The sequence below is a fragment of the Olea europaea genome, chromosome 11 (assembly GCF_002742605.1).
Source record: "Olea europaea var. sylvestris chromosome 11, O_europaea_v1, whole genome shotgun sequence".
Taxonomy (NCBI): domain Eukaryota; kingdom Viridiplantae; phylum Streptophyta; class Magnoliopsida; order Lamiales; family Oleaceae; genus Olea; species Olea europaea.
Genome location: NC_036247.1, coordinates 18,245,773 through 18,267,285, shown reverse-complemented (window position 1 = coordinate 18,267,285; position 21,513 = coordinate 18,245,773). Strand labels below are relative to the sequence as shown.

The 21,513-nt window shown below is 36.1% G+C and overlaps 2 protein-coding genes across 2 annotated transcripts; both read left to right on the top strand.

Moving 5' to 3' along the window:
- The first annotated feature begins 15,336 nt into the window (after positions 1-15,336).
- Positions 15,337-16,431, top strand: LOC111404545 (protein FAR1-RELATED SEQUENCE 5-like). The gene is made up of 3 exons (XM_023033337.1): positions 15,337-15,659; positions 15,768-16,009; positions 16,076-16,431. Exons 1-3 carry the CDS (start codon positions 15,337-15,339, stop codon positions 16,429-16,431), a joined length of 921 nt encoding a protein of 306 aa, XP_022889105.1.
- Positions 16,432-16,503: 72 nt separating this feature from the next.
- Positions 16,504-18,198, top strand: LOC111404544 (protein FAR-RED IMPAIRED RESPONSE 1-like). The gene is made up of 4 exons (XM_023033336.1): positions 16,504-17,355; positions 17,550-17,741; positions 17,862-17,929; positions 18,177-18,198. The coding sequence occupies exons 1-4, from the start codon at positions 16,504-16,506 to the stop codon at positions 18,196-18,198; spliced, it is 1,134 nt and encodes a 377-aa protein (XP_022889104.1).
- Positions 18,199-21,513: the final 3,315 nt, after the last annotated feature.

Below are 21,513 nucleotides of genomic sequence, written 5' to 3'. Positions count from 1 at the left end.
ACAATGACATTTAGGAATATGTTATTTAGAGTGAATTCAGCTATCAATTTTATTTTCAAAACATATGTCTAAATACTAAAGATTAGCAATTGCCTAAGATTTAGGTGAAAATTTCGTGAACTTTCAAAATAATTTCATTAATATTCGACACACCAACATTACTTTAAAAATAACGTAGCTCGTGCATTGCACAAGCATAAGACTATATCCTATAAAGGACAGAACACTATTCATTTTTGAAACCTCCTTTTCACACCTAAACAGTTTGTACCGTTCACGAACCATTTGGACCTAAACGACGACATTTTTTGTCCTAAAATATCTTCCCATAAAGGACCTTTTGCTTCTGCTCTCTTCACGCACGTTCTCTACTTTCCTTCTCTTAAAAATATTTCTTGATTTTTCTTTGACCTTGCGGTGGTTTGGAGGTGGAATCTACGGGTCGAAGTAGTAAAGAAGGGGCTGAAGGGACCCAACGTGCTGGTCAACTTCGAGAAGTTGAGAAATGCTGCTTTAAAATTCACGAGGAATGTGGGAAAAAATTTGTGAGTCTGCGAATATGAATAGACCCTTCATAGCGTTGAAGGAACTAGACATGGGATGATCATTTCTCATATTATTGAAAAGTTTGAATGATTAATTATGGTTCTTGATCAAAGAGTTAGGGTTTATGGAATTGAGCTCCCAGTTGATATTTATACAAAAGATGGCTTTTTTGTTACTCTAATTTTTAATATCGCTTGTGTCAACGATGATTATGGTACTTTTGAAATTTTTTGTAACTTATTTATCATTTTTTGCTGATTAAATTAGAAGTAAATATTTTGAGTTTTGGATTCTGTTAATCTTATTCTACTGAAGAACAAAGCTTAAGGCAATTCCTGTTTGTGTCGATTAGATGAAGTGTAAATTAAGTACCTTTCAAATTTATACTAATGCTTACTTATCATGGTGACTAGAGTTATTGTCTTCATACTTTTTATGATTTATATATGTTTGATCCAGCTATTTCGATGAAGAAAACAAGGATGATTAAAAAGGGGAACCGAGCTGCAAATGTTGCAAATGATAATATGATAGAAACGCTTATAGTTAGGTCAGAAGATCTTGTCCAAGTTGTTGCTAAGGCATGTCAATGTGCTTTTGTAAATTTGATTTTCAAATCCTGATGGATTAATAAAACCTACTATTTCTACAATAAATTATGGCCTGTATTTAGGAAATTCCTCTTCCTTCAACTGGAGTTTCGAAATGTGTAAGGAGAGATGGTTTAGAGGATATAGCAGGTATTAATGAATGTTTGGAGAGGAAGGCTAAAGCTAAAGAGACCAATGGAGATAACAAGCGCGGAAGTGAGACAAGGTACCATATCCAATAGAATGTCCTGTATTTTACTTAGCTGATGGATAATTACCACAAGATCATTGTCATTATGAAACTTGGTATTGGTTGATAGTCATACACCGACTTCCGTACGTCATCTTCAATGAGGCTCTATACTTGTTGCTTGAGGTATTAGATTGTTCAGAACATTGCAATTTTATGTCAAAAATTGGTAGGAACATTCTCTTAAATTCCAATTAACATGTAGATTAGCCAACTTGGAGAATGTTTTTGCATTTGATGTCATAAGTTTTGTTCTAGGTAAAGTTTATTTACTATACTATTTTTACTAATGTCATAATCCTTGCATATTTTAAAATCGCAATCTAAGGTGTATTGTTTTTGTTTCTGCAAACATCGTGACAGTATTTATTTCCGTTAAAACATGTATTAGTTCAGGATGAATTTTATTGAATTTTGACATGCAAGTTTGTAGTGACTTATGATTTTGTTATTACTTATTTTTTTGGTATTTACTATTAGATTGTAAATTGATCTGTTTGAGTTAGTAAAGATATAGATGGAATTGAAGATAAGTATAATGAAGCGACAAATATCCTTTAACAAAAAATAAATAATCAATTTTTTTATTATCACCTTGAGGTATGTTTGATTTCAGTTTTCTTGCTGATTCCTGTCAGCTGTTTATAGTACATTTAGTGTTTAAATTAGCAATTCTTACCAATTAATGTTTCATTTGCAACTCAGACTTCCTCTTGATCATGTGGTTAATCTATATTGTATAACTCTAGCCAAGCATTTGAACAAGCAGACAGGGATTTAGGCTACATATTGGGCAAGAGAAATGATATAAACATTGAGAAGATTAAGTAGTTTAAGTATTTTACTGCTCTTATTATGAATGAATTGGTATGATTTTCCAAAAAGTTGATTATATTTTCTTGTCTCCTACTTTCATTAATGTCCATAGATTTAGCTGTCTAGTCACTCCATTCCTCAGGATTATTTCTATTCCTTGTGCGGTTACCAATTACACATTCCACTAAACTTGTGTACTTCAAACCTTAAAAATATTTATCTTTTCGTTGGAATAATTTCGCTCCCATCTTTTTAAGATTGTTACTACTCTAGCTTTGATCCCATTATAGCTTTATTTTACATCAAAAACTATGTAATGAGATTTGATGAATAATATTTAAAAACATATCTCGGATTAGGGATTGCAAAAAATCCGTCAAACCCGATACCTATGGGTCTCGCCGGGCATGGGGTGTAGATTACCTGCTTAATTGAGCATTCGAATCAGGGACAATGAGGGTACAAGTAATAAGGGTCCTCCTTTAAAAGGTAATGAGATGGGTATGGGACAGAAAATTACCCAATGGGGGAGGTTGCCTCTACTCGAACCCACCCGATTGTCATCCCTAATTCGGATACTGATATGGATATAGACATGGGACATACGAAATCTAGCTCTTGAATTTTCAAAATTGAAGGACATTCTGACATCGACATGTCAATTAAATTCTACAAAACTATATAGATGGATTGTATCTTTATTTTATACTTCTTCAATGTTAAGTATAATTAGCACATTCTGATGCAGCACCAATAGAAGCACCCAATGAAGAATGAGAAGACGATTTAGCAGGGAAGAAGAAATCAGAGGCAGAGATGGCAGAAGAAGAAAACAGTAGAATAAGGAGAGAGAATAGAGGAATGGAGGAAACTTTTGCAACAAGCCACCAAATATTTTATTCAATCTCAATTGTCTCAATTATACAACAAACCAGATTTAAATAGCAAAACAGAAAACCTTAAAGAGAGGGTTTGTGCCAAAACTATTATACAAGTCCAATTACATAAATATAAATAAGAGTTCAAATAGAAAATAAATATAGATGGATGTCCTCATCAACTCTTCCGGGATGGGAAAAAAATTCGACCCTGTCGAGTGGATAAATCATAAGAGTTGCAATTATTCTATCAACCATAAATTAAGTGGTTGAGCAAGCGTCTTCCAATGTCTGTAAAAATGTGTCAATGGAGGTTTGAATTTGGTGTCCCCGCTAACTTCCCCTGAATGGCTGGAAAGAGATCTGGGAAAAGGAAGATCCTGCCGACTCCGATAGGGCTCCGGTAAATCAGGGTCTACCTACTGAAACGTCTCTTTGGGAATCTATCTACATTCTGAATTAAGTCAATCAACCCAATGAACAAAGACGCATTGAACCTCTCCATCATAAGTCAACACAATTTGTTCATCTAAAATAGCATTAGTTTTATCTTTGTGTGTTGTGTAAGGTGATATTGGGTTAGAAGTGGCAAGATAATCGAAGTAAAGGTCTACAAATGGAGGAATAAAAGGATCATCGGAGGGATTGAAATGATCTTTATAAACAACTAAGTCCTCAACATTGAAAGTAAAGTGGAATCCAAGGTGTGATGGGAGGTCAACAATATATGCATTTGGGCCAAGTTACCTTAAAATTTTAAAAGGACCAGCACTATAGGCTTGCAAGTTGGAGGTGGGTCCAGGTTGACAATGCTCTGGTCTAATTCAAGCCATAACATAATCCCCAATATTAAACTCAACATGTCATTTATGCAAATTAGCTCGAAGTTTATATGATGCATTACTGACTTCAAGTTGTTTACTGATCTCAATATACAAGTCGTGGATATTCTGCAAATACCTCGGGCAACGCAAACATTTCAGCATGTGGGGACATTGGAATGAGATTTAAAGGCTTCATAGGCTTATACCCACGAACAATTTCAAATGGACTCATACCTAATGATCGATTCATGAAATTGTTATATGCAATTTGAGTTGTAGGAAGAATCAAATCCCAACTTTTAAGATTTTCTCGGACTAGACATGTTAATAAATTACCCAGACTATGGTTAACTGCTTCCGTATAACCGTCAGTTTGAGGGTGATAGGTAGTAGAAAATTTCAATTTAATACCAACCTTTTCCTACAAGGTTCTCCAAAAGTCACTAGTGAAACGAACAACCTGATCTGACACAATGGTCTTAGGAAGACCATACAATTTGATAATTTCATTAAAGTACAATGTGGCAACTTTGGACGCATTAGAGGTCTTGCTACAAGGGATAAAATGGTTAATTTTTGGAGAAACGATCAACTACTACAAAAATAGAATCTTGTTTTTCAGGGTGCTAGAAAGTCCGAATACAAAATCTATACTTACATCTTGCCAATGAGAATTAGGGACTGGAAGAGGTATATATAGACTAGAATTTTACTTCCTTTGTTTGGGCAATTGACAAGTGTTACATGTACTAACTATCTTAGCCACATCTTTCTTTAAATTAGGCCAATAGAATTGACGTTCCATCTCCTCTATGGTCTTATCACACCCAAAGTGACCGACCAAACCTCCACATGAATTTTCCACACTATGAATTCCCGCACTGAAGTTCGAGGAATGCACAATTTATTAGTTCTAAAAAAATAACCCTCCACAACGTGAAAACCATCCGCGGTATACAACATCTACCTTGCCAATCAAAAAAGATATCCTTAAAATCGAGACACATTTCACACTCTTCCTTAAGTGTTTTAAATCCTATAACCTTTACTCTCATAATTGACAGAAGGGAGATACAATGACATAATTCATTAGCTGTTTGGTTCTCCACACCCTTCTTATGTTTCAAAGCAAAAGAATGCAATAGTGACCATGCCTAAAATTCAAACTTTTATGGGAGTTGAGATGACGGAGGGCCTCATGGTCTGAATAAAGAACAAACTCTTGGGATAGCAAGTAATAGTGCCAATAACGCAAAGCCTATAAATTGTATACAATTTCTTATCATAAGTTGAGTAGCATTGTTTGGCATCATTTAACTTCTCATTGAAATAAGTAACAGGATGATGTTCCTAACTAAGGACTCCACCTATTCTTGCCCCGAAGGCATTGCAATCGACCCCATAAACTTTGAAAAAGTAAAGAAGACACATGATAGGAGCTTTCATCATTCACTTCTTGACTAATATAAAAGCTTTAGCCACCTCTTGTGTCCTATGAAACTCTCATCTCTTCATGCACTCCACAATAGCAGTCATGATTGTACTATACTTTTTGATGAACCGACTATAAAAGGTAGCTAGGCCATGAAAGTTCTTGACATCATATATAGTCTGCAGTTCATGCTAATCAACAATTGCCTAAATCTTAGCAGGGTCAACAGATACCCCCATAGAGGATACGAATCCTAGGAAAATGACCCTATCGGTGAAGAAAGAGCATTTCTTGATGTTAGCATACAGTTTTATTGCTCAAATGGTAGAACAAACCTGTGTGAGATGATCACGGTGTTGTTCATTAGTTTTACTATATACAAGAATGTCTTCAAAGTAGATGCTGAAGAACATACCCACGAAAAGTCAAAGAGTTTGTCATTACATGCATAAAAGTGCTCGAGGCATTAGTTGTGCCAAAAGGTATAACCAGCCACTCATAAAGATCATTTTTTGTTTTAAAAGCATTTTTCTACTCATCACCTTAGCGAATCCTAATGTGGTGATACCTACTCTTCAAATCAATCTTAGAAACTATTGCAGCACCATCATATCTAACATATTGTCAAGCTTAGGAAGGGAAAGCATTACTTCATCATGATTCTATTGATGGCATGACTATCTATGCACATCCGTCAAGAGCAATCTTTCTCAAGAGTCACGGAGAATCCTTCGTGAAGAAGCTCTTCTACTTACCTCTAAAGTTCAGCATGCTCAGTATAATTCATCCTATAATGAGGTAAGTTTGGAAAGGACGCTCTCAGGATGAAATCTATGGCATATTGAATGTCCTGTTGAGGTAACGGGTCAGGTAGGTCCTCAAGGAAGACATATCGAAACTCCTGAAGGAACGATTGGGCTTCAGCGAGGGCTGCTATTGGGGAGTTCAATGGAACCTCCATAACAACCATGAGAAACACAGCAAAATCAATTGCAAGTGTGCGAAAAGTAGTACTATTTGGCTTAAAACAAGCACCTAGTATTTTTCAAAGGCATATGGATAATATTTTTAAGAAACATAAAAAATTTTCAAACTCTGTGGGGCTAATGATATGTAACATTTTTTGTTCCACAAGCTTCTTTGTTTCTTGTGAGCCGGTTTTGGGGGTAGCGGGTTAAAGTGAATCTTATTTCCATTAAACACAAAGGAATATGAATTGGATCAATCATAGATAGTTATTTATAAATCGAACAACCAAGGTCGACAAAGAATAACGTGACCAACATCCATTGAAATGACATTACACCATATATGATCCTCATACTCGAGGAACTTGATAAGCACTAAACAATGCTCTTTTACAGCTATCGACGAAGTATTGACTCAGGAGACACTATACGCCTAAGGGTGAGGAACTGGTTTTAACCCACGACGAGATACAGTAGCTATCGAAACTGCATTAATGTAGCTACTACTATCCACAATGATTTTACAACCCTTATTATTGATTTATGTAAGTGAAAAATGGCATGATTACACCAATCATCAACATTTTTGGGTTGGGTAAGGGTACAGCGTACAACACTTAATTGAGATGCGTCAGGAATAAGGGATTTCGACCCTAGATCCATGGAGAAGGTAGGAATACAACCTAAGAAAGTATCTTTATTTTCATCCAAGTCATCAAACTCTTCAAGCTTAGGTTCAGATACTTGATCATCCAGCGGTTCATTCACTATACCCTCAGTTCTTTCATGACTAAGGCTCAGCTAGGACGTTTATTATAAGTGTGACCAAAACCCTTACACTTAAAACATTGCAAGCATGAAAATATCCTTGAAACTTCAGGATCGTTACCTTTATTTTTCCCTACAGGAGGAATATTAGATGGTGGAGGTCCTAGGATAGACTTAGGGAAAGGAGTGGATGATAAAGATATGGAGGCATGGTTGTCACCATGATTTCTATACGAGGCCTAATAATTAACTCATAGTCTTGAACAAAAGAATAAACATGGTCAGGAGTAGTAACACCCCGAAAGACAAGCTCACATTTAAGATCATCTCTTAGGCCCTACCTAAACCTACTTAAGGTCATGGTCTCATTCTCAACGACCTGACATCTCATTCGTAATTCATAAAACTAAGTGACATACTCAGTCACAAGCCAATTACCCTGCGTAAAAGCATTTTACTGATCTAACAAATTATCCTATAAGATTGGGATAAGTACTGTTCTTGAAGACGATGCTTCATTTCATCCTAACTTCCAACGGGTAGAGTATAATGTCTCTCGAGGAGATCCTCAACACTTTTCCAAAGGAGTTAGCAATGCAATTAGTTTCAAACTAGCAAATTGAACTCTCTAATCTTCTAGGACCCCATACCAGGAAAAGAAACGATCTATATTTCTATCCAATTGCATAAATACTCTAGAGTCTAGGCAACCATCAAAGGTAGAGGTGTCCAATTTAAGTTTCTAAATAAACGCTCCTCGTGACGAGGGAGAGATTGAGTACCATGACAGTAATGCTCCCGCTCTTGTTCATAAACTTGATTCCCATCTCTACGATCAAGTCTGACATATAGTCGACCAACTTGTGGACGACGATAATGTCTATTATTGGACACTTCAGAGTTTTCAGCTTCAGTCGAATATGGTATTTGTTCGAAGGTGTTCAACCTAGCAGCTAAGACTCTATTCCCTCACGAATAGCAACCAACTCAGTTTAGAAAGCCGTTAATTGAGCCTGTAACAGTTGTTCGCTAGTGGCAAGTTGTGCCAATTATCGGGTGAAGGCGTCAAATTAAGAAAGTTCCATGGTCAGGTAACTGGCACTAAAGGTGATAGCATGACCACTGCACGATTGCATACAAAGCAACACCACCTAAATGAAGTACAATGGAGAGATCAATAAACAACAAGTGCCAACAATTAAATAGAAATTGGAAAATTTATTTATTTTATTTTATTTTATTGTTAACAATTTTTTATTTTCTTTTTGGGGTTACGTAAATCCACACATGGCAAGCTAATGCTGATGCGAACAAAATAAAAAGTAAAGGTATAAATGACTAATCAAAATATCTGATCACGTGGAATAAGCGAGGTAAAGTTGAAATTGATTAGTCAATGATTCAAGTTAAAGTGGTGTAAGGATAATAATTTTGAGTTAACAGCAACACAGAGAATTAAATAATGCAATTTTAAAAATGAAACAATATTGTAAACCAAAGATAAATAGAGAACAACAACTCCTTGTTGTCGAATTGCAGAGGCGATGCCCACAGGAGCTTGAAGTTGCCGGTGATATACTCACGTGATTTCTGTCAAACTAGTGGTGGTGCAATAAATATTCCTGTTCCAATTCACACATATAGGCGACCATAATGATCAGTTCAATAAATTGCTTCTCAACTTATCTCGTTTTCCAAAATATCAATCGGTGTTGTCAGTCGCAAAATTCAATAAATAGAAAAACAGTCAAATCTGATGACAAGCTGTGAAACTAGTATATGTGTGTGCAGGTGGATTTATGGAAGCGTGTTAGTTTATAAGAACAAAGGAACTATGAGAATCGGAGTGTACAATAGATAGTTATGTGGTGGCATGGTGGTGGTAGGTTGAGATGTGACCATCTGCGGTGGAGATGTGACTATCTGTTGATTGTGATTTATGAGTGGTGTGTTAGTGGTCGATTTCTGGTTTAGAGAATCAAAATAGGTAGGTGTGGTATATATCGATCAATGTGGGAGACCGGAGAAGATGGTGTTCAAAAGAGAATTGATTGTGATGGTGGAGATGGTTTGAATATGCGGAGACTAGAAGTGGTGTTGACAGCACGACCGGTTCAGAGAAGATGAAAGATGCCGACGTTTGAGATGATGGGAAAGACGAAGGCTTGATAATGGGCTGAGTGAATTGGGTTTAGGTTATGAAAGGTTAAGCTGTTTGAATAGTGGGCTAGATAGTTTGGATTTCGAATGGACTGAGAGATATGAATTGTGGTTAGGATGTTGGAAAATTTGGGCGTAACAGATAAATATGGGTTGTTGATTATATTGAATGAGAAGTTTTGTGGTTTTGGGTCATGCGCTAGATTTGTTTTATGGGTTTCTAATGGACCAAGAGATATGAATTGTGGTTAAGTTATTGGAAATTTTGGGCTTAAAAGATAAACATAAGCTACTAATTATATTGAATGAGAAAGTTTCAAATGGTGTGGATGAGATATTGTGTATATGGATTGCCGGTTTATGTTTTTATTGGGCTTGGGGTGTATGGTTTTGTGGGTAATTTTGGGTTGTGATTTAGTGGATTAGGGTTTGTTTGGCTTGTTAAACAACAACATCCATTGATCGGCAGTAATAACAACGTAAAATAATGCTTTTTGTGATGAATTGAAACGTGAAAAAATGAACTTCGCTAGTTCTATACTGGTGAACAATTCCGGCTACTGAAACTCTCTTTTTTCAACTAAGAAAGAAAAAAGAAAACTACTGCCGTTATGACAAATTCTTTTCGTTTGTGCTATTTCGACAAATTTTGGGAAGAGAACAAGAGGAAATTTTAGATTATGGATTAAGCATTATCCAAGTTTTGGTTCTGATACCAATTTGATGCAGCACCAATAGAAACACCCAATGGAGAATGAGAAAATGATTTAGCGGGGAAGAAAAAAATCAAAGATAGAGGTGGCAGAAAAAGAAAACAGTAAAAGAAGGAGAAAAAGAATAACTGAAGGGAGAAAACCTTAGCAACCAGCACCAAATATTTTATACAATCATCAATTGACTCATTTACACAACAAACCAAATTTAAATAGCAAAACACAAAAACCCTAAAGAGAAAGGGTTTGGGCCAAACCCATTTTGCAAGCCCAATTACATAAACATAAATAAGAGTCCAAATAGAAAATAAATATAAATGGATGTCCTCATCACATTCTCTTAGCTTTGATTTTAATTTTGCAAGTGACCACTTTGAATTAGAGGTACAACTATTGGTAGCATTATGATTGCATTGGGTTATATTTTTTATTGCTAGTGTTAATGAAAGAAATGTGTTGCACCTCACCCTACGTAGCACTGAGGCCAGGGCCCTCTTATCCACTTGGCAAAGATGATCGACACCCATTAGCAGATCAGTCGATCCACTCACAGCACTGGAACTACTTCAATGAAGCCCTACTCATAAGCGACTAGTCCACGAAGCGCAGTCTGAAGCCCATCCTTTTTGCCATGCTGAAGTTCTGAGTTCTAGGGCACTCAGCTTCGGAAGAGTCCGAGGCCCCTCCACTTGGTGCCGACCTGTGCAAGGAAGATCTGAGATTTATGTACGAAATATTTTAGGAATGATTGTTGGGATGCTAATAATGAGTATGAATGTCAAGTCTTGTCAACAAAAGTGACGACTTTGGTAAGCATTGAGTGTACCACAGGCTAGCAAGTCAAAATTGATGCCTGTGATTAGATGTTGAATTAAGGAGGTGAGGCCACGTGTACTTCTCTATTTGTAACACTATAAATACCCCTAATGTAACATAAGAAAAACTAATGCAACTCTTAACTCTACCTATCAAAAAAAAAAAAAAAAATGCAACTCTTGACTCTATAAATTACTCTTTATCTTCTTTCTTGCAAACTACATATTTACTCAACCATAAGTTCATGTTATTTAGTTTTGATTGAGTTGTTTGTAATTGGTTATCATAATACAATCGTTTCATGAATCTATTGCTAGAATCCGAACACATTTTTCTCACGACGTTGTGTTTTTCCTATACCCACGCTTTCAGAGTACTGTCAGCCAAAAACTCGTGATCATGTACCGAAATTTGCTTTCGTGTGTGCAAGTGACCCACGCATCTATTGTCCACATCGTCCTTGCAAAAAAGGAGATCAAAAAAATGCATATAATAGATATAGAACAATTTGAATACAATGTTTTTAAAGATTTCTCATATTTAAAAAAAATCACAAATATTTAATTAATTAAAAAATATCAAATGTTTTGTTCAAATTTACAAAATGGGATTTGTTGTGTCTTTGTCTTGTAGAGATATTCCCCTCACAAACCAGAAATTAAACAAATATTAAAACTTTAGGACACTCCACTCAGTGTATCAGGCACGTATCCTAAGGTGTTGGGGAAGTGTCGTCACACATCGATAATTCATGAAGATATATAACACATAGAATATGCAGTGTGGTGTGTTGGGGGGTCATTGTTCATATTCAATAAGTGTTGGGCACCTATACAACAAGAAGTGTTTGTGTCTGTTGACCACAAATTACTTCATTAAGTGTTGGGAACTCCATACAATGAGGAGTTTTTGTGTCTGTTGACTACAAAATTACGGTCAATAAATTCCTCTCACCTAGCTAAGATTTTCTCCTCCTAATCTCACTCTATTTGATGCTCAATAAGAAGCAAAAGAGAAAATAAGTATTTGGGAGGGTGATATTTTAATTTGCATCCCTTTCTTCTTCTAGGTAAGACCTATTTATAGATTTCCCTTTGTGATTTTCGAGGCAGTTAGGTCTTTTATTATTGACAAGTGGTCGTCACTCAATAGGGAATTTATAACTATTCTCTTATGCATTCACGTTTTATTCACCACTTAAGTATTCTTTATTCACTGGCCTCAAAGTCATTATTTAAATATATACTCACGTGCTTTGATAACATCTTTTGCCAACACGGAATATTATGGCTATTTTTTGTTATCCTTAATTGCAAGCTTTTATATTTCATGGATATTTTATCTTTTGAGGTTCATATATTGCTATGTTGCTCGGACTCTACAAAAATGGAGAAGTATTCGTGTCGACATGACATGATATGGATATTGACACGGGATATGGATTGAATCCTCCGTTTTACACTTGGACACGACTAGAAGATAACAGACGGTGTCTTGCTTCTCTGGCGACTGAAAAATTCGTAGAGAAAGAGAGATATTTGGGGAAGACAATGAATTGGGGAAGACAATGAATTGGGGGACGGTGAGATTTAGAGGGATTGAATGGGCTTTTGAGAAGTCCAATGGATATAGTTAATGAGAGTGCATTAAATGGACCTTTGTGAAGTCCAATGAATGAGTTAATAAGTATATTTTTATATAATTTAATTTGAGCTTATTTTTATATAATTTCTTATTTCTTATATTTTATCTTTATGAACATTTTATATTTTAATTAAAATGAATTAGTGATATATCTTTTCATGGGTATTAAATTTAAATTTATTTCTATAATTGTTTTTAAATAATATATAAGACATTGGAATTGATTTTTTTCCTTAAATTTTTGGAAAAGAATTTATTTTGCCTTTAAATTTAAATTGATTTCGAATTATAATCCAATTGTTTAAATTAATTTTATCGAAGGAGTTGATAAACAAAATAAACAACGAATTCATTTTTTTAACAACCAATATCAATTAATTATGTTTACAAGTTAATTTAATATTTTGGTTATATAATTTAATTGAACTATTTTTCTCTTTGTTATTTTGGCATTGTTCTATGAATTTAAAAATAAAAAAATTGTAAGAAGTATCCCCATACCCGTATTCAAAATTCGGATTCTTTTTAACTGTATCCTCATATCTTAATTTTTATAATGAGGAGGATCCAACTCCTAGATATGTACCCGTATCCGATACTAGCACCCGTGTCAAAGCATCATATATATATTGTTGGGTTTGCATAAAGGGTATGAGCTCACTTGCTCATTTCACTGTGTTTATTCAACAGTATCCAGAGCATCTCTCTCTCTCAAACATGGCCTCTAGCACATAATTTCAATTAAGTGATTTGATTAGATATACTTTGTAATTCTAGTTTTATAGTTATAGAAATCTTTTCGAAATAGACAGTTCACGGTACTTATCCTTGACTTCCTTTTTCCGTCTAACTAAGTCATTGTCCTGTTGATCTTTTATTTTTATTTTTTTATGAGTTGAAATTATTTGTGAGTGAGGCAGTTGCGAAGGGATTTTATTAAAAGATATAATCCCACATCAAATAAAGATAAAAATATGGACCAACTTATGAGGACTTGTGCTAATCCTTTTAACAAAGGTTGTCCTTTTAAGATAGAACTTAAAATCTTAACATGGTATCAAAGTCTATTAAACTCTAATGAACAATCCGATTAAGACTCAATAAATGAGCTTCGGGGGCGTGTTAAGAGGTATAATCCCACATCGAATAAAGATAAAAATATGGATACTCCTCTTAACAAAGGTTGACTTTTTAAGATGGAACTCAAAGTTTTAACAGATTTCAAGCTTTGTCTGTTTAAGTTATGGATACTACTTTGGATTGTATCCTATATAATTGTATAGTCCAGGATGCAAAGGACCTTAGTGATTGGTGCCACTAGCTTGTGTATACTTAAAATTGTTTACCTCTACTGCAGGATCTCAGTGTCAGGACGATCTTTTCAAATTGGTCATACCTCTACTGCAGGATCTTTCCCACCTCACTGCTGAACATCATAGTGCCAGAGAGCCATTGCTTGGTGAATTTAGGTCAACGCAATCTACACCTCCGAAGACAAAAACCACGTTGTGTGTGGTGACCCTTGTTGCATATAGCTAAAATTAGAAATAGTCAATATTTCCATCTTTTCTTGGATCTAGGTTTTGACTTTCTCATACTTTAGGTTTCCTTAATGACGTTCCTCATTGGCGGTCTCAACCTGCAACAAGCGGAGACCAGTAGACATAATATGATTTTTTCAAAATCCAACAAGTGGTGGAGTGTTGCAAGTACAGAGACAACTTTTCAAGGTAACGGAAAGGAAAAGAATATTGCTAACCAGCCAGGGATGAAAACAAGGTTAAAAACAGGGATTTGAAATTTTTGATGATGTGGCAATTATTGCACATTAAAAAAAACAAAACTTGAAACTAAACAATAGGGGGACGACCACAGTTTTCAGGAAGCAAAAGCGAGAAACTTGTGTTGCCCTCCCTCACTCCCGCCACCGCACCCATCGCCGACCGGAGCATCTTCACCGGTAATCATTTGATCTCCATTCATCCCGGCTCCCAAAGTACGAGAAAGCAAAAGCTGGAAACATAAGTTGCGAACCCACCCTCCCTCCCGCCACCGCACCCATCGCCGACCGAAGCACCCATCGTTGACCGAAGCATCTTCACCGGTAAGGAGTTAAGTCCTTTTAGTAGTTTAAACTCAAACGCAGAAATTCGGGACTTCATCCTTGTTCATTAATCAAGAAAGATGAATAGGTTTTATTGTTAGTGGGTATATATTATTCATTGAATTGAAGGGAAAATTTGATTAGGTTTTATTGTTAACTCACTTTAACAATCGAAATCATCAATTTCATCGTAATTTCTGGTTAATTCACTGTTGTAAGTACAATTTGCTGAGTAGGAATTTCATACACGTAGTAGGAAGATATTGTATAGCTTTTTTAACGCAGATGTGGTGTGTTAACGATAATCAGAATGATTGTATTTAAATGGTAAATTGATAGTTTCATTTTTTATTTTTTACGTCCAGGTGGGAGGAGATTTTGGGGATTTCCGAGATTGAAAGCTGCCCGTCGAAGTAGTGACCGGAAAAAGTTAAACGGATAGGATCAGACAGATCTCAGAGTCTTGTTCTCAGATGGTATTCCAATTTCACGGTCAAATTCAGGTACATAATAATTTGCACCTTTTTTGGTATATTTGGTGATTTGGCAATTAGCATTCGTAAAAAGTCAAAAGCTCATTGCTTTAATTTGAAGGGAAATCTTTCGACTGATAACAATATAGAATTTGATATTCATTGAATTGAAGGGAAATTTTGGTTAGGTTTTATTAGGTAGGAAATAGAATTCTATATAATAAAAAATGCAGAGAGAAATCTTTCAAATTTTTATGGTGATAGAGAGCCGAATTGGGATTTGTCCTTCAAATTTTTATGGTTCTTGTAAAATATTGCTATAATGACCCTTTTATTTTTGCAACAGAATAAAGTATGGAAGACGTAAAAGATGAGCTTGTTGATGTTTTGATGGAATCTGATACTGAGAATATTACGGAGTTCGTGAATGTAGTCGAAGACGAAATATCAGGGGGGGATGGGTTACAAGTGCTTGAGGTGGGTATGCTATTTAAGCATGAAGAAGATATATATAACTTCTACAAAAAATATGCTTACGCCGTTGGTTTTCCCGTGAAAAAAAGGAATTCGAAAAAGGGGGAGGACGGAGTATTGAGATACCTAACGTTAACATGTAGTCGTGAAGGACGATTAAATGGTAATATTAGTAGTTCACTGAAGCCGCAACCAACGGTTAAGTTGGGTTGTAAAGCAAGGATATCTGCATCTTCAGATATCTTGGGAAATTGAAGAATTAACGCGGTCCACCTAGAGCACAATCATGAGACAAGTCCATCTAAGTCCAGGTTATATCGATGCAATCGAACTTTAACTGCACATGTGAAAAGGAAGCTTGAAGTAAATGATTTAGCAGGGATTCCATTGCATAAGAGTTACAATTCCACAGTTGTAGAAGCCAGTAGATATGAGAATATGACTTGCATTGAAAAAGATTGTCGGAACTATGTCGAACGAGTTAGGCGATTACGACTTGGAGAGGGCGATGCTGCAGCAATACAATCATACTTTTCAAGAATGCAAGCTCAATGTTCGGGATTTTATTTCAGTATGGATTTGGATGATGATTCGTGACTAAGAAATGTATTCTGGGTAGATAATCAGTGTAGGCTAGCGTACAAGGAGTTTGGTGATGTGGTTACTTTTGATACCACCTATCTTACTAATAAGTATGACATGTCATTCGTCCCCTTTGTTGGCGTCAATCATCACGGACAGTCAACATTACTTGGTTGTGGGTTGCTATCGAATGAGGACACTGAGACCTTCGTATGGTTGTTCAGAACATGGCTTCAGTGTATGTATGGTGAAGCTCCGCAGGCCATAATTACCGATCAGGATAGAGCCATGCAAAATGCAATTGAGATTGTCTTCCCGCAGACAAAGCATAGATGGTGTTTGTGGCATATTTTGAAGAAGCTCCTGGAAAAGTTTGGATACCACGTGGATTAGGGTTTGATATTTGGGGCTATACATGAATTAGTGTATGATTCACAGTCGGAACATGAATTTGAAGAAGGTTGAATGGCGATGATTGACACCTATAGTTTGAAGCAAAATAATTGGTTTTTGGGATTATATGAGAATATAGCGTGTTGGGTGCCTTGTCTTTTGAAAAAAACTTTTTGGGCAGGAATGTCAACAACACAGAGAAGCGAGAGTATGAATGCGTTCTTCGATGGATATGTGCATTCGAAGACATCGTTGAAGCAATTCGTCGAACAGTACAAAAGTGCTCTCAGGAATAAGGTCGAGAAGGAATTTCAAGCTGATTTCAAGTCGTTCTCTCAAATGATACCGTGTGCAACAAAGTTCGAAATGGAAGAACAGTTTCGGTCAGTTTACACCATATTGAAATTTCGGGAAGTTCAAGAAGAGTTCACGGGTAAGGTCTACTGTAACATCATATCTACGTCAGAAGGATATTCTGAGACGACGTATAATGTATGGGAGACTATTATGTATGATGGTCGTTGCAAGAGAAAAAATTGTGTCGTCTCATTTGTGAGAAATAATTGTGAAGTTTTTTGTAGCTGCTACTTATTTGAGTCGAGGGAAATACTTTGTAGGCATGCAATAGCAGTTCTGGACTGGAACGATGTCACATGTATTCCAGATCGTTATATTTTGCGGAGATGGAGGAGGGACGTTCGTAGAGCACACACGAGAGTTCCAGTAAACTATGCTAGGTTAGAGACTACTCCTACACAATTAAGATATGAAGAGATGTCGAAGGAGTTTGCACAGGTGGCAGACCTTGTTGCAAACGACGAAATGCGGTCACGTGCGATAATAGAGTGGATAAAATCACAATGTGAAGATATGATGACCACAAGATCTGGTGGTGGTAGTAATCCCAGCAGGTGTCCAATGATTGTGCGGACGTGTCAAAGTTAGCGAGCGAAAGCATACGGGATACACAAGTAGCTCGACAAAAGGGTGCGCCCAGGAAGCTTAGAAAAAGAAGCCCATTGGAGACAACATCAAAGAAAGCAAAAGTATGCTCGAAAACTGCGCTTTATATTTACAATTGTTTAAATTTATATCTAAGCGATTATCTGTGAATGCAGTCTAGCGGGACATCATCCACTACTATGCGACCAAGAAATAGCAATACGAATATGGTGGATGACGCAATGAACTTTCAGTTGCCTCAACAATATTCCATGCCGACCCCGACGTCGTACTTGCCCAATGACATGTTGACACCATTATCTTTGTCACAACTGTCCATGCCCACACCATTCTCCCTTTCCCAACATGTACCCTTTTGAAAATTTGGTCTCTCCATCCGCGGCTAGTATCATACAAAATTCACAAGGTACAAAATTCATTTTGTTGTGAACACATGATTAATTATTTGTTATGGTATTCTATTGTAGGTCAACCATCAACGAACTACTATCGAAATTTATTGGATCACAGTGGCAGCCTATAGCAAGGGGGCTATGTTTGTGCGATTGGAATTTTTTTAAAATCAAGAGTTTCAATTCACAGTACTCGAATGAAGATGTATTTTGGCATTTCCTAGTATTAAGGCAATTACTACTTTGCCTATTTTGGCTACTTCACAGGTTTTAAGTTGGCTGAATTTTTTTTGAAATGTTTGGCAATTACTACTCATAGTGTATTAGAATATTGACAGCTCTCCCCATACTATCAAAATATGTGATTTCTAGCTGTAATTGTTTATCTAGGTTCAAATTAAGTGTGATTTGATGTAGTAGACAGCTGATCATCTTTGTTCTTGCACTGGCCATGATCAAATAGTATTAATATGCTCTTGGCAGGTGCTGGAGATTATTTATTTAGGGCTCTTGGAAAAATTGACTGATGATGATCACTGCTGTAGCCAATTTCCCAATTTGTTCGGCATATGAATCTTTAGGCTCCAGACTTTTCGCATATTTGTAGCCATGTAAAGGAAGTTATAATGCCTGAACGTGCTTAGAAACTGGATTTTAGCAATTTGGTGTTTTATCCCCCTTTTCAATAACTATTCCATCCCATCCGCATTTTCGTTAATTTCACTACTTTTTTTGTACAAATTCTCGATTTTCTAGCTATTTTGGTGAAAGAATGAAAAGTTGAATTGGTATTGAAGACTTACAAAGCAAGGGAATAAATAATAACTTCCATTCTATAATCTAATGCAATGCCTCAATTATGATCAACTGTTATTTCTACATTTGTTTTGTTCAACGAGTTTTTTAATTGCTTTAGCTTCTTTGTGTTCTGTTGCCATTAAAATTGGTGCAAGTTGCCCCAAATTTTCATTTTGTGTAAATTCGTTACAGAAAATGGGAATAAAATGAATTGCCAAGCTTCAAATAGTTCAGCTGCGAGGAATTGAAATACTTTTGAACAATGATTTGCAATTTCATAAGAAAAAGAACCTGAACCTGGGCTTCGTACATTATAGGCAGCCAATGTTTGCCTTCATTTAAGCTTGTGAACTTGGAATACATAAACAATTCGAATGGAAAGGTATTAAATAAATTAAGTACCATACATAAACTGTAAGTAAGTCTCGAGAGTACAAATGTTTGCCTACAAAAAATGCTTGTTTTGATACCAAGCTATCATGATATACAACCTCGCATCACACAGCTCAACTACTTTATTTAATTCATCACATACAAGACTTTCAACCTCCACAAATAATAAGGACAAGCTCATTCAGTTTTAATTGAGAAAATTAGGCTAGCCACTTCGATAAGTATCTTCAAGTCAAGCTGGCCGCTTAGCTTCCACATTTGCAACAATTTTCTCCTTGATGCTCACGTTAACCAAAATCTGAAGCTCCTCTTCGTCACTTATCCTTACCCAAGACTTGAACATGCGGGACATTTCTTCATCAGTGTCATTCATCACGGGGTTAGGGAATGTCGCGCTATCACGACTACATTGACCGCTTGAGTCTTCTTTCACGACCCACTTCCAAAATCCACAATTCCGGCTACAGCAAAGGAATAGTTTCCCCTTATTGTGATTTTCCTTCTCCACCACAAAACATTTTTCAAATCCATACTTACATCACAAGCAAAGGCGTTTCTTTTTGCATTCGACAAACAAATGATCCTTAGCTCTACAACTATGACAAATTCCGGAGTTCCTTCCAGACATTCTACGATGGGAATAAAAAACATATCACTAGTGTGAAGTCAGTCATCTCAATCATCAATTTTCAATTTTAGTTTATTATGTGCATATGTTCAAATTCTTCTAAATTAATTAATTTATCACTCCCAAGTTCAAATGAATTGTACTCAATTGAGTTAATTCAATATATCTCTACTGTATGAAGATAAATCTTAATAAAGATTACTCAATCACCAAAAATCCAATTAATAATCACAAAATTAGTACAAACATATATTTACCTTCTACCTAAATTTCCATCTTTACACACAGACTAAATAAATAACTTACCCCTTGGCTCGTTATCGTTCACAAATCAATGAATTAGTGATAACAAATTCAAAGCATGATAGAAGAAGTAAAAACAATCTACAAACTAAGATTCTAGTATGCTAGAGATCAAAGCACATACAAATCTCCTAAAGAATAAGACACAAAAAGACACGATTCACCCTTCCAAATGTACGAAGATTTCCCCTCTTCTACGTCAGGTGACTACCGGCGATGGGTGCTCCGGCTGGCGATGGTTGCTCTGGCCGGTCGACGAAGGCGCGCTGGCAAGAGTATTCTTCAGGGTTTGGGAGCAGGGAGCAATGCGAAATCGGTCCTGCAGTACTCCTCTTTTCTTTTATTTTGTGTTGGTTTTTTTTTATTTTTTTTTATTGAATTATGAATAATTGTGGGCCACCACACCAATTTTTAATTGCCTGTTCCCAACCATGTTTTCATCCCTGGCTGAGTAGCGGGATTGTATGTAATTTCTGCTTATGACGATAAAATTCTTTAGTTTATGCATACTATAACTCATCCTATGATTCATTTTCGTTCCCTTGAGTTTTCCTGTCGCGGATTCTTTATTGACGTAGGTTTTCCTATGTACGTGGCCTTTTCTCTCTGAAATGGTTTTTGTCATATAATGTCTCAGAATTGAGTTCATTATAATGTAATTTTTTTGGAGATTTAGTCCAAACTTTATATAATGCAAGGTTAGTCTGATGGAGTAAAGAATGCCATGTTCATTTGGAAGTTTCATCCTTGCATTGGTAGTGGTTCTTTATAATTTAGAAGCATAATGGAATAAAGGCTGGCATATATAATTGCAGGTAACTGGAGATTTTGAACAAGAGAATTCGGTCACAAAGGGCAGCAATATTGGATCATTCCTTGGTTGGGGAATGACAGCTATCTACTTGGGTGGACGTCTTCCACAGATTTGCCTAAATGTAAGGATAGCATTTATGATTGTTATAACATCATTTCTGAGTGCATGACTACCATGGTCGACATCTAACTTGGTTTTGTGCAATTTCTGCAGATTAGAAAGGGAATTGCCAAGGTCAGTCATGATACAAGGACAAAAAAATGAAAATGTTACCTTTTTAATTCATGTTTTAAATATTTGACCATTCTAACAACTAGCAAACCCCAATTATGACATCCCTTCACTCCCACTTCACACCTCGAAATGCACTGTTCTTATAGAGTTAAATGCGCTTAACAAGCATGAAACGTATGCTTGCATATTTGTCCAGAGGTGAAATTGGATAAGTAGGGTATTTCTGTCCAGGTGCAGGTAGTCCGCATCTTCACATACGTGTCTTTTTCACCGAGCCTCTCTCTGAGACAGTGCTCAAATTGTTAGAAATCCGACGCTTTGATAGAGTAAAAGACATAGAATGGAATGATTTTGAATATCGATTTATCAGTAAAAAACCTTCTCCAACTTTTCAATTGTCCAAACAAGAACTTTATGTAAGAGTCGAAGCACCAAAAGAAGAATTGGGAATTTTTCTGATAGGAGTTCAGAGTGTTTTTCCTTGGTGATGGAAAATTCGCCAATAGCTCAGCGCTAGGATGAAAAAAACCTTAACACCTCTCATTCTGATTCCTTTT